Raw genomic sequence first — 15,037 nt, forward strand, 5'->3', positions numbered from 1 at the left:
GAAAAATATTCCATAGACATTCACTGAACTGTGATGATTTCCATCCAGCCTTTTTTGGGGGTAGGTGTAGTTGGGACAGGATGATGGCAGCGGCATTTGAAGTGAGATATAATGGATGGGGAGGATGTGGACAGGTGATACGAGAGGGAAGAGCACTGTAAGCAGGGCAGAAGAGTTTGAACAAACACCCAGATGCAGTCTGTGAACAGGAATAAGGAAGACTGGCCAGTGATTAGGATGCATAAAGTCCGGGGCCGGGCAGTGTGAGATGCAACTGAAAACACACATACACTGGGGAGCCTCGGTGGCTCAGTCGGTGAAGCGTCTGCCTTTTGCTCAGGTCATGAGCCAAGGGATCCTGGGTTTGAGCCCCACGCAGACCTCACATCGGATTCCCTGCCCAGCGGGGAATCTACTCCTCCCTCTCCCTCTGCCTGTTGCTCCCCCTGCTTGTGCTCTTCCTCTCTGTCAAATAAATGAATAAAATCTTGAAAAAAAAAAAAAAGAAAAAGAAAACACAGCTGCGAATGTGAGATGTTTCAGGAATATTTAAGGAATCAAAGATTAAAGCTCAGGTATTATAGTGTGTGAAGCAGTGGTGTTTATCCCTTTTTGTGGTCACACATCTTGTGGAGTAGATGGTGAAATACATAGCTCCTTCCTAGAAAATTCACATAGGAACATTTTTCCATCCTGACTATATAAGAAATGAAAGTTTTGTATTTTGGAGGAAAAAGAAAATCTGTCATTGATCTTGATGCCCTCTTCTATCTAAAGACTTTTCTGCCTCTGCGTCTGTCAATACCCCTTTTCTCCAATTTCAGAAAATGTATCTTCCATCCTGTTCCAAGCAGTTACTCACTCTACCTGGGATTTGGTTTTCTACCCATCCTGCCTTGACTAGCAACTGTCTTATCTTTGTTCCTTTTCTCCTTCGTTAAGCTTCTACATATCAGTTTCTACCTCTTGGTTCCTCACTCCTATTCACTCCTTTTTATGTCACTCTCAACCTCTACTTGGGCCAGAGTGATAGGGGAATATACATGACTTAATATGTTAAAAGCTCAGAAAAGTCTATCCATCAGTTAAAAAAAAAGAACTGTGTAACATTTTATATTTAAACCCAGAATTTAGCTATACTTCTCCCCCTCATTAACACATTTCAAAATACCGTTGTTCCAAGGAATATCAATTTAAAAATGTTCAGTGCGAGATCCTTGACTTTTACAGCATACTCGTCTCTATTGTTCTCTTACTGCTTGACTTCCATGGTATCCTTGGTGGACTCTGACTTTGGCCTGCTGCTCTTCTTCCTATATAGTCTCACTTTTCTTGGGTGATTTCAGTGGTTTTAATTGTAAACTCCATGCTCAACTTGGGTGTCAAATTCTAAGCCTTTGTATTTGGCCAAACTGAACCAAGCATCTCCATTCTCCTCTCCCCTGAAACCCTGCATCTTCGCATTCTCAAACATATTTAATAGTTTGTATATCATTCCTTCTCTCAGGCTTTGTTCCCCTCATTCTTACTCCTCACACCCAGGCCGGGATCAGTCCCTGATGTTTTAGTGTTGTTTTGAGGCTGTCCCCTTTGCTTTCTTGCCACCACCAACTGAAATTTAGTTCATGCTCTCATCTCTTCGAGTTCAGACAACAGCCTTTTACCTCAAATGTGGGCATCCTAAAATACTGAGCTACACTGTGGCCTGCGTGATTTAAAAAAAAAAAAAAAATATATATATATATATATATATACACACACACACACACACACACACACACACACACACACACACACATATGTCATGATCTCAGGGTCCTGGGATCAAGCCCTGCATCAGGCTCTCTGCTCAACAGGGAGCCTGTTTCCCCCTCTTTCTCTGCCTGCCTCTCTGCCTCCTGGTGATCTCTATCTCTCTGTCAAATAAATGAATAAAATCTTAAAACAAATAAATAAGTAAATTGGATCTTATCATTGCCATGCTTAAAATTCTTCATTGTCTCGTTATGGCCTTCAGGATAAAACTCCAGGTTCCTCATGGCACATAAAGCTTCCCTAGCAAGCTTGTTAGTCTCAACTGTGGAGACTCCTTGCCTCATACTTTTTACCTGAATAATTTAGAACTACTGTTTCAGAGGGAAGGTGGTATTCTAGTATATGATGTTTTCTTTCCACAGTCTGCAACAACTCTTTAAATCTTTCTAAATCCTTTACTTATGTTCCTGGACTCAAGATAGGAAACACTATTCTAGGAAGGCTTTCCAGAATACACATGGTGGTCAAGGGTCCTGTTTTGTGTTAATGTGGTTTCCTTTGTATATCTAGGTTGCTATTGTTTTTCATTGTCTGTTTTTCCTCTAGACTATAACGTCCTTGGAAGCAGAAACTTTAATCATATGTGTCTTTTTACTTTTAAGCACCCACCATAATGTCATGCATTTAGTAAATATCCAATATCAACACTTGTTTTGCTTGGATAACCACATCCAACCTCAACCAAGTAGGGATCTGGCATCAGAGAATAAAGACTTGGCAGGTCCTTTCAGCTCTTATTTTTACTGTGTGCAATGAATTTTGACATTCTGTATTCAAATTTATTCTTTTCTCTTTTATTTCATTTACAAATAATGCTGCTAATGATCCATGTAGTTGATTTGCTTACACATCAATGGGTTGAAACTTGTAATTAAAAACCAAGCAAACACTGATATAGTAGAATGAACAAGGGATTTAACAAAGGCAGAAAAATGGGTTTAATAAATCTCAGCTCATCTCTGCTTGTGATGTGATCATAAGTAAATACCTTAATGTCCAAACCTTAATTTCCACATCTGAAAATGAACTGTGTAATACCTAATTTAGAGTTGTGAAGTTATCACCTACAGTATCGTTTTCTTTCAACAAATGTAAATTATGTCTCCCAGCTTCACTTGCCCAACAACACATACTTTTTTTCTACTACTATCAAGCTCATTTTGCTTTCCCCCTGAAAACTCGTTGGTGAGTTGAGACTCCTCCTCCTAGCCCAATCTGAGATGCAAGATTTTTTAAGAAAATTTTCTATGATTTCTGGTTCTTAATGTTCCTGTTTTATATACAAATTGGACTAAAATAACACTACAACTATACTTAGCAGTTTTATTTAGTGACTTAAAATGAAAGAAAAATTCAATAGAATTTTTGGGATTCAAAAAAGCATAAAACACTGCAATCAGTCATCTTCTTTTTTTTTTTTTAAGATTTTATTTTTAAGTAATCTCTACACCTAATGTGGGACTCAAATTCACAACCTGGAGATCAAGAGTCCCAGGCTCTTACTGGTTACTGAATTAATCTTACTGATTAAACCAGGTAGGTATCCTGTAATCCATCATATTCTGATTAACTAAACTGCTTAAATATTCTATCTGGAAAAGGATGCTTAACAATATTTAGACAGGCAACTCAGTCTGAATTTCTCTTCTTTTTTGTTAATAAAATGCTCTACACTTATATTTATTGGGATGATGATTTGAACTGATGGAGCAGATTCTATTGTGATAACTACTTATAAGTTGATTGCAATGTAAATACTGCTTAAGGACATTTTGCACAAAGCCATGTAAATAAAATAATCAAATAAATAAAATATTTGCACTATGCAGAAAGACTTATTTGTCCTTTTGTATAGTAGGGCTCTAAATGTAGTGGTGAAATCCATTTTTATATAGTGTTTGAATTCGTGCCAAAGTCTTTTGGAGAGAGTCTTCTGGAGCAAGGCCTCAAAGGTGTGGCAGTGTGCAATGATGATTACTCATCTCTTCCTCTTCTCCACCTTTGGCAATAAGAAAAGTTTTATTACCTCACATTTCTTTTTCTCCAAGTGTGACAAACAAGGTGACCTCTATATTTCCAGTAGGTGATTAATATGTTCATTCATATATATATATATTTTTTTTAAATGAGAGTTTAGTCCCTTGCATATAGGAGCGATCTGGTGTACTGATAAGATAGCGCTGTTCTTGATTGCCTCTGCTTTTCAGGTTGAAAATAAGTATAACTATAAGTCTTAGAGGAGTTACTTTATGGGAAATCCTTTGTACAGAGAAGCAAGTAAAAAATAAAAATGAGTTTCAACTAGAACATTGTATTAGGAAGAATAGGCATTGTTGTGGTTTGTGAAACACTTGCAGCATAACAAAGGATGGCCTCTTAAGAAAAGATGTAAGAATGTTATATATGATCTGAATCATGGCTGATGGTCTACTAAATAATACTTGAATTTGTCTTTTTATAATATTTTAAATCTACATAGTTTGGTTAGCAGGGATGTGTTATGATGAAGAGTCCCTTTAAAAGTGTTCCTACAGACTACATGGTTGAAGGAGACATTCATATATTTTTTTTTTGAAACTATCAAAATATGGATTCTAGCAAAATGTTGCAGGCTCTAAATGGCCTTGTGGACACTGTAAAGTTGCGAGGAGAGAGTAAAAAGGCTAGATAGTCAAGGTAAAGCTTTTGTTTATTTTTAGAACCCTTTAAGTGAATCAAAAAATTAGGTTAGAAATTTAAATATTTTAGCTTTTATAGGCAATGGGCATGCATTATTGTTGTCTTCAAGAGCTCTGTGAATTCTGTGTTTGAAGCTGAATGTGACCCCGTTGGGTATACTATTTATGAGTGGCAGAGCAACTTAATTCAAAGAGAGAGAAAAAAGACTTATAAAGACTCATAAGGCTTTTTCAACATCAAATAGCTTTTACTAAACAATATTTTGATGAGTTAAGTGTGAGTGAGTCAGGGACATATGGATTAAATTTCCCTTGAAATACACATGGGCTTAAAAAATTAAGGGGGAAATACTGAGCAAAATGCATTTTAGAGAATCCAGAACATTTAAAAGACATTTTCCTCCTAAATACAAATATCAGATTGATTCAATTCTAGTTTGACTCTGTAACTAAAGCTACATAAAATAAATATGAAAAAATCTTGTAAAAAATGCTAGTTTTATTAGGGAAATATTGTTCATTAACCATATTTGAATTGTATTGCAGAGCAGTTAGGCTTCAGCAGATATGATCTGACTATGAGTTTATCTGTATCTGTGTAACACTGAACTTGTTCCTTCTGTAGTACTTATTCTCTTATTCCATTAAACAATTATAATATTTTTTTTCTGTGTTTAGGTTCAAATGTATTTCTTAATCATGTATTTCTCTGAAAAACTCTCAGCTTTTAGAATTTTCCTCTTCTTGTATTTTGATTATAATTTTCTTGAATCTTGAGTTCTTTCTTCTCATATGCTCTATATTTTACTTTATCCTCTTTTCTTTGCTCAGTTTTTAGGTAACATTCAATTTGTATATAAACAACTTTGCCTCTGATATCTGAACATTCCAAGTTAGAACTTTTGAAGGCCTAATTATCTATCTAATCATCTTAATTGTCGACTTTCATTTATTAGGGTAAACATATTTTATGTTCTAACTTCCTGGTTACTGAAGTTCCTGAGAGGTAGTGGTAGCTAGGCTAATTCTCTTGATTTTTTTTCTTTCTATCAGTTTCTGAGTCCCCATTCTGCACCCTAAATATTGAATAGTAGGCAAATTAGTGTGTGAATGCAGTAAAATAGAGATTTAGGGAGATAGGAATGGTTAACCTTAAAACAAATTCTAAGCAAGTTTCCACCCCCTCCCCAATTATTTGATATCTGCTTTCATTTTGTGTCTGTGTGGGTATTTTTTAAAGATTTTCTTTATTTATTTGAGAGAGAGACAGAGAGTATGGGGGTGTGTGTGGGTGGGGGAGGCAGAGGGAGAAGCAGACTCTGCACTAAGCAGGGAGCCCTTTATGGGGCTTTACACCAGGACCCTGTGATCATGACCTGAACCAAAGGCAGACGCTTAACTGACTGAGCTACCCAGGTGCCCCTGCTTTCACTTTGAATTAGCAGAATAAAGATAAAATAGAATAGTAGAATAAAGATAAAAGAAAACAGACAAAAACTTTGACCAGTGAACAACAAGAAAAACAGTATAGCCATCTTAACCACAGTGAAAGTAAACCCGAGAATTTTCTAGGGTATTAAATGTGAGTCCTGCAGGGAAGCTGACCATCACTTCAGAGAATCTCCTACTAATTACATCCTGTTTCTTTTAGTAGATGTCCTCCTTATTTTTATGCATTTTTAAAAAAGATTTTATTTATTTATTTGACAGAGAGAGATCACAAGTAGGCAGAGAGGCTGGCCAAGGGGTGGTGGGGAACAGGCTCCCCACTGAGCAGAGAGCCCAATGTGGGGCTCGATCCCAGGACCCTGGGATCATGACCCGAGCTGCTGGCAGAGGCTTTAACCCACTGAGCCACCCAAGCACCCCTATTTCTATGTATTTTTATTCTTAAATTCATATAATACATTTTTTCCAAGTTTTGGATTTTTGACTCTGTGCGTGGAATATAGTGTATATGTGTATGTGTGAAAAGGATTATAAATGTACCACTTTGAAAAAGCCATATAAAAAATCCAAGTCTGATATTTCAACACTTCTTTCCCATGTTGCTAGTTTTCTATACTAGTTACTCTTTTTTTTCCCCCTAGTTACTCTTTTTAAATATCCAAAATAACATTATAATCCTTTGGTAATGGAATATCTTTTCCAAGTGATAAGGTATTTTTTGGTTAAGAGTCACAGTGGTATCTAGACTTTTTAAATGGGAACCTTAAGAACATTTAGTTAAAATGATACAATTAGCAGAAGCTGGGATGGAAGAAAGATTAATTTAGTTCTTACCTGGAAAAGTCAAGTGACGAGTTGAGTAATTTGAATAATTCAATTAGTATGAGCAGATGATCTGATAATTCAAGCCCTTAAAAACTTAATTTTAATAGCTCAGAATATTTTGTTTTGTTTTTTGTTTTTGGTATAAATTAACTAGATAGCGATCTCAGCTCTCTAGTTTATTCCAACCTACATTAAATTTTTCAATGGGAACCTTATTAGGATAAGTAATTGTATGAGAAGATTTCTTCATGGTTCAAAGGTATGTGGGATATGGTCACTATACCTAAGGAATTTGCAGTCTAAAAGGAGAGAGAAAACATATAGAAAGGCATCTTGTATAAGTACCTTAAGAATGACATGATCAAAACTTTATAGAGTTGGCTATAATAAAAAAGACAGATAGTGACCAGCATTAAGGATGTGGAGAAATGGGACCCTCAGACACTGCTGATAGGAATGTAAAATGATGCAGCCACTTTGGAAAACGGTCTAGCAGTTCCTCAAAAAATTAAAAATAGAGTTATTATTTGACCCAGCAATTTCATGCCTAGGTATATATTCAAGAGAAATGAAAACATATGTTGACATAAAATGTTGTACATGAATGTTCACAGCAGCATTAATCACAGTAGCAAAAAGGTAGAAACACACCAAATGTCCATCAATTAATGAATGATAAACAAAATGTGATAAATCCATACAATGGATAGTCACCATTTATTCACCATAAAAGGGGACACTCATGCTAAAACATGGATGAGTCTTGAAAACATTATGCTAAGTAAAAGAAGCTAGTCACAGAAGACTACGTATTATACAATTATGTTTACATGAAATGTCCAGAAGAGTTAAATCTATGGAGACAGAAAGTAGATAAGTGGTCCTCCAGGGTTGTGGAGGGGACATGGGAAAATTGGGTGGAATAGCCAAAGGGTATGGAGGTTTCTTTTTTGGTGTGATGAAATGTTCTAAAATTGTGATAATTTGTTTTTAATAATTTGCAGAGCTGATAAACCATAAAGGACCACCATCATGATGAATTCAGAATTCCCCAATTTGGCAAAATTAGTAATATTTGGAAGTAACAATAGAGAAATCTGTACATATTCCAAGTTATGGAAATTATTTCTACTGTCAGTTGGTGTATGTGACAGAACTACTGCTCTAAAAAAAAAAATGAGGTACATTTTATGAGCGGGACACAACTCTACCAGTTGAATTATATCATTCACTTTTACTTCACATAAATTTTAGTTAATCTTAAATTTTAGTTACTCAGTAATTATTTGCAGAAATAACTTGCCACGTTGAGTTTCAAATTAAAGTATACATTGGGATTTTAGATTAAAATCAGTTGAATTACACTAATTAATTTCAGTGTTTTAGATAACAATTTAATTAGTAAATTGAAAATTTTAGTTATGTATGGTTCTTAGGTGCTAATTCACTTTGGTGAGTCACTACAAACTAAAAAAGCAATTAAAATAAATTAAGTTAGATGTTATTAATATAATAATTACTTAATTCATTTGCACACTTCTATATTATAATTATATTAGCCATTTGCTACAATGCATAATAAATTGAGTAATTAATAATCACACACATTTAACTTGCCTCTTGAGATGAACAGCTTGGGAAGAAAGGGAACTAAAAGTGAAACAGAAAATTGTATGACATTTAAGTCTGTAGAACTTGGTGGACAATTTTATCTTTATTAAAACTAGACAACTCCAAAGCAAATGGAAAAAAAACCCACGAGAGTCAATATTTAAATAAAATTGTGTTAAAATCTATCAGATTCTTTTAACTTACCATAATGATTTTAGAGAACAGATACATAAAACTAAAATTAATTATTGTGCATATTCTTAGACTTCTAAATATAGTTTAATGGAACTAGTGTAAAAATTGAGGTATAAGCTGAGGATCTTGTTTTTACATCATTTTAGAAGAATCTTTAAGTATATACACACGCATATTTAAATATACTATTTGGCATATTTGAATTCAAATAATAACATATGTATTTTTAAGGAAACACATTATTTTATTTACTTCTTAACCTTATACAAGCTCCTTAATCTCTCTTGGTCTCTATAGCCTCATTTGTAAAATTAGGGTAATAATAGTACCAAGCTCATAGAGTTATTGTGAATATTAAAGCTCTTTGAAAGCTGCCTGGTTGTTAGTTCGTAAGATATGCTAACTACTCTTCTTTCTCTTTTTTCTTTTTATAAACAGAAACTGATCCTATCTTTTAAACCCCGAAATATAATTAATCTTAACTGAATTAGTACTTTCCCTTAGTTTTCTATTCTAATTAACATCTTTTTTCCCTGAAATTTAACTTGACTATTAAGAAATATTGCATATTGACAATTTATAATGCATAGTCTCCTCATCTGCGTGCTTGTCAGCGAAACAGGGCTTTTTAAGAACAGGAAAATGAATCATACTATTCAGAAGATTTAGGTTTACCATTATTATTGTAAAAATGGTGTCCTCATTCATAGAAAATCTAAAGTCTAAGAAGTCTAACTAGTATATTTTTGAAGGTACATTTCTTACATTACTAATATGCAAGCCATGTCACTGAGTCATGAAAAAATAAACCTATAATTTTCATCTCAGAAGTGGAAAATGGGCATTGGTTATTTTATATAGTATTTCCAGATACCAAGTATAGATTATATTAATTTTGTGCACAGATTTTAGGATCTCCTGGATCTTAATGTAGACTTAGGTCTCCTGTGATCATGAAAAGTGTTCTCTAGGCAGCTTAGCACTGTTCAGTTATTTAGAACAATAAGTTACCTATAAGAAAGCCATTATCCTTTAACAACTTTTAATTTCTGAGACAAAGACAACAAAATGGTTACATATTTATGTGGTCTGAAAATTTTATTAACAGCAGATTTTTAAAAATCTAAGAATAGTGGTTTGTAATTAACTTCCAAAAACCGATTTTTATGTGACGTCACTATCACACCAAGTCTAGCTAATTAATAGGCCTCAGCATTTACAAAATGAATCTATACATTCCTGTATTATGCAGACTATTTCCTGTACCCTTACTTCTTTCACAAAACATCCACCCCTTCCTTCTTTTCTACTGAATTCAAAGCTCAGAGTAACATTTGTGGACTGCTATTTTAAAGAGGAACATTATAGACTAGATAGGGGATCAATATTTTAGGGCAGGTTTGTAAGGTTTATCAGACACAAGGATTCCGCAAAAAGAGTATGAATTAGAACCAGGTGGAAATGGGTAGGAGTGGATCTGCTCAAAGAAAAGTCTACTTAGAAGAGAGTTAAAAGAGAGAAGTTAAAGGAGTGAGTTGGTCAAGAGCCACACAATTAGATTTTTAAATAATTTACTGCAAGAATACTTTCATTGTTCTTTAGATATTTTAACTTAATGTTATTTTGGGAATTTTGCTTATAAGCATAAATTAATATTAATAATTACTCTAGCTACCATCAAAGGAGAGAAATATAAAGAAGTTATGGGTCTTTATTGGATTTTGCCTCTGATAGTTTGGGGCAGATATTACAATAAACTTCAGGGTATCAGCCAAATTTGTATCAACTAATTAATTACTTTTATTTTTTTTAAAGATTTTATTTATTTATTTGACAGAGGGGCGGGGGAAGCAGGCTCCCTGCTGAGCAGAGAGCCTGATGCGGGGCTCGATCCCAGGACCCTGATATCACGACCTGAGCTGAAGGCAGAGGCTTAACCCACTGAGCCACCCAGGTGCCCCTAATTAATTACCTTTATAATGGGAACTAAGGACCAGAGAGTGTAAACTAAACTGTATAATGATTGAACCTATTTATCAACATATATGGATGAGGAAAGATGACATATTATCTGAAAAGGTCATAAATCATATTTATAAATTTTCTTTCATTCTTTAGGATCAAGAATAAGACCAGAAAAAGAGAAAACAAATCCGTGGGCAAAAAGAAATCACAGACTTCATTTGCTTAAATTTCCAAATGGCCTCAGAGAAAATCTCTGAACTATTAAAACAAACCACAAAAACAATAAAACCAAACTTCAACATTTACTTAGGAATTCAAGGCAAACATTTGTTCATAGACTTAGGATTACTTTTAAATAGGACAAATAATTTTCATCACACAGAAATGTTAGTGACATAGGTATATCTAGGAGCTGGCATTTGAGTAACGTATTAACATTCTCTAGAAGAGAGAGAATAAGGTGCCATCTCTAGTTTACAATTAATAAGAACATCCCTTTGATAAAAAGAGAAATCTCTAACTGACAGAAACATCACTGGAGGCTTTCATAAAGCCTGATAATTTTCAGCACACTTCTGGGAACAGGAGTGCAAATCTGTAAACTGAATGATGAATACAAGTCCACTTTTCTATTGTTATCTGCCACCCAGCAGTGTACGGGCTGGAAATACAGAATTAAGGTTAAGACTCAGCCACTACTTGAGCAGGAGTTTTTAACATGAAATTTAGGATATGATTCTATAGACGGGTTTCCAGGTGTCAGTGAACCCTCCAAAATTGTGTATAAAAGTATACCTGCACCTTCATGAGACTATGTGTTTTCACAGATTCTCAAAGGTAGTTTAAAACCCAAACAAGGTTATGGGCCCAGACCTATATCCATATATCCATATCCCACATGGTCACTGCACATACTGCTCTCAATTGATCTTACACCGGCACCGGAACAAGGTGAAAACAACAGTATCTGCTAATGGTGGAGATCAGCAGTGTGGGTATACAGAAATACACCAGGGACATTCCAAAGAGTGGCAGCATGGAGCAAGTAGCAAATTTGAGTATCTGCTGGCTGAAGTGGCCATTGTTCATGGCTGTTAGCAGGCTAGAGTCACTCGTAAGTCAGAGAGACTATTATTCTGTCCCCTTCCAATTATTGAGGCAGTTAGATGGGACTTCTGCTATAAGCTCTCTCTCCTATATTAAAAAGTTGCTCCTCATTACAAAGAAAGTAGATGCAGCTATTCATTCATTAGTAGTAAAATATATATTTGTTTGATATGCACTTTCCTCTCTTCAATACTAGGATTGTGATGAAGTAAATTATTAATGGTCACATGACTCAGTATCGTTCCAACCACTGGCACCAACTCATTCGCCAGGAGATAGATTTTAAGTTCAGGAACTTTGCATGTATTTCTTACTTACAACAAACAGAAGAAAGATATTTAAACATTTACCTGCAAGATTGTCAATTTCTTTCTCCTGCAGGAGACTGACTGCATCATCATCTCCTTCCAGCATAAGTTCTGTCTCTGCATTTTGATTCACTATTGCTTGACTTCTGAAGGCTTTCTTGGACTTTACCACATCTTCTTCAGTGCCTAATCACAGAGGAAATATAATAATTTAGGAGATTATGATTATTTGGCTTTCAGTATTAAAAATAATCTATTACTTTCTTATAATTATATGCTGCATTTATGTATGAGTTTACAATTACAGAACATTTTTACCTTCTTTATCTTGTTTGCTGTTCAAAATAACTCTGAGAAAGGCGGTGGGGGGGGTGTGTGTGTAATCAATCACCTACCCTTATTTTACAGAGGAGGAAACAGGCCGAAAAAGCTCATTCCTCATTGAGGGACCTAGGAGTTGGCCAGTGGTAGAGAAAAGACTATAAATCCACATCTTGGGCTCTAACATCACCACTTGCTACAAAAAATCTGCTCCTCACCACAAGCTTGGTTTTCTGATACATAAAAGTACACAATTTTGCATAATTATACTTTTATGTGAATTAGAGAATCAAATGATCAGATCATTTTTGAAAGTAGATAAGGATGAAGAAAACAAGAACGTGTCCACATCTTAAGAGTGCGGTGATTGTTGCTGCGAAGTTACAAACGGTGGAGTTAGGAATGACGGCCACACAAAATGGACTGCACAACAGCTATTTCCTTCACAGTCAGTGAAAGCAATAATGGTTTTTGAAACTGATAGCCTTATTTTGTTATGTAAAATAGAATAGAAGGCCCAAAATACAAAAACAAAGTCATAAAAATTGAAATATCACCAAAGCTGACCTAGCATCAACATGTCAGTCAGTGTAAAGGTTAGAAATTACAATGCATTTGAATCCCTCATGGATTTGACTCCTTAACAGATATAATTCAATATTTATATTTCAATATTACATTTCAATATTTTAAGGAATAGCCACTTCAGCTACCGGCTTTGGCAGGTGGTGATGATTCTAAAATTATCTGAATAGCAAGTAAATTTATATATATATATTTATATTTATATTTATATATATTTCATATCACTTGAGGTTGGAATTCAGCCTGGAAGAGAATGTAATTTACTGTGTTCTAGCCGTAGTATTAGTATATAGGCTTCAAGGAAGCAGCATTTCCTGGGAAAATACCTACACATGTCATAAGGTGTGGTGGATATATTCCTGAAAATGGGAGCATAATAAATCACTCCTGCGTGGTAGTGTTGTATCACAGTTCTGGGGACTGATAAAGTGTCTGTGTACATCCGCAATCGCTCTCCAAATCTTGCCATGACTTTGGCCAAAATGCCCTCCAGTTAACAATTAATAATACTTTTGGTCATTCTCCCAGGACCAATATAGGACTTCTGACAACCCATTATGGTCTGTGGTATCTGCTCAACCATTGTTTTGGAAGTACATTTAGCTGCCGTAACACTTGCATTGTAAAAGTGTTAGTCTCTTTCATTGCAACTTGCGTGCTTCTTTTTGTTAGCGACGCAGAGCCAAGTCTGCTCACTAAAACATTAATAAGTTGGCTCAAAAGTAGCACATACAGGAGTAAAAAACACACGAGGAACATAGTCATGACACAAAGGCACTGTAGAATGTAACTGTCACAGAGGTACCGTCTGTCAGCCGAGCTCTGACTGGATAACAGCATTTAGAAAGCATGAGCATAACAGCATCAAGTAATATATTGTTAAATACATATTTTGATAAGTACTTCAGAAACAAACAGTATTATTACAACTCAATGCTACATGGCAGGTGAGGGGCATTAAATGGGTTATATGTACATTTTTCTCTCACTGGCCCTCAGATGATTCTTACTTCTGGAATAAAAGACTGAGGACTGATTACTGAATGCTCCAGAACCTTATCTTAATTTTATTTGGTTTCTTGATGATATAAAGCCAGTGAAACAGAAGTCTTCTGGGAGTAGCTATCCTTATAACTTGTTTTCTTCTTGGGTAGTAACTTAATTTAAGAAACTCAGAGCTTGCATCATCTGAGAAAAAAGAGGCGAATCCAATCATTAACAACCGAGAAGCCTCTCCTGAAGTCCTTATAGCTATATTTCTATTAGACATCTGCAGCTGGATATTCGTAGTTCCACATTTCCCTAACTGAATGAATCATCTATTAGTTCTCCACCTCCCCCGATTTTGATCAACCCACTTACTTAAGCCACGAACCTAGGGGTCATCCTGGTGACTGCCAAGGCCTGGGCTCAGGCCACCATTGTTTTGGTCTGGAGGTCTTCAATAGCTCCATTATTTACACCATTCCACACATTTTTGTCAGAGTGATTATTACAAAGCAAAAATAAGTGGAGGATATTTGCCTGCTGCATAATATTTCCTCCCAATCAACAACACTCAATGCAAGGCTTACATGATAGGAGCCCCAATCTAAACTCCTTAGCATGGCTGGGCCAGGCCTTTTATCCTCTCAATACCAGCTTTGCGTTATCTTTTCTCTATCATCAGCAATACGAACCATTTATAGCTCCTCAAACCTTCTAACCTGGGCTAATATTATTCCTTCTATATGGTATATTACTTCCTTCCTCCTTTTTGGGGCTCATTCCTATTCGATCTTCCAAACTCAACTCTGTTGGGGGCCTTTCCTAGCCAACTGCTCTGTACTTTCACAGTTGACACAGAATTCTACCACACTGTACCAGGTGTTATCTGTTATGTGCTTCTCTTTTCCACAGGGCTCCGGCCTCGTTTCTGCAGCCTCAGCGTGTGGCACCCAGCAGACTTGTAACAAACATAACCCAAACGGAGTTCAGCTCTACCCACTCTGTTTTCTTGTTTCTGATTTCTTAAGGTAAATTTGTGTGCCCCTTCCTTGATGATTTCATCACAGCTTATAAATCCTATTACTGCAGTTATAGCAAGAAGCTTCAGTCTTCGTATTCTAGTTTTCAGCACACTGCCTGGCACAGAGTGAGCCCTCATATCGGCTAAACAAATGAATAAACTGAGACATA

The 15,037-nt window shown here is 35.5% G+C and overlaps 1 protein-coding gene across 1 annotated transcript in view; it reads right to left on the reverse strand.

Moving 5' to 3' along the window:
• LOC308339566 (neurobeachin-like) overlaps window positions 1–15,037 on the reverse strand; it is a 304,645-nt gene that overhangs the window by 200,766 nt on the left and 88,842 nt on the right. The window contains exons 4-5 of the mRNA XM_080798361.1: window positions 11,996–12,139; window positions 8,385–8,417 (exon numbers count right to left, since the gene is read on the reverse strand). Of these exons, the coding sequence (XP_080654487.1) occupies window positions 8,385–8,417; window positions 11,996–12,139 (177 nt within the window). The remainder of the gene's footprint in view (window positions 1–8,384; window positions 8,418–11,995; window positions 12,140–15,037) is intronic.

The sequence above is a fragment of the Martes martes genome (assembly GCF_963455335.1).
Source record: "Martes martes genome assembly, chromosome: 3".
In the NCBI taxonomy this organism is placed as follows: Eukaryota; Metazoa; Chordata; class Mammalia; order Carnivora; family Mustelidae; genus Martes; species Martes martes.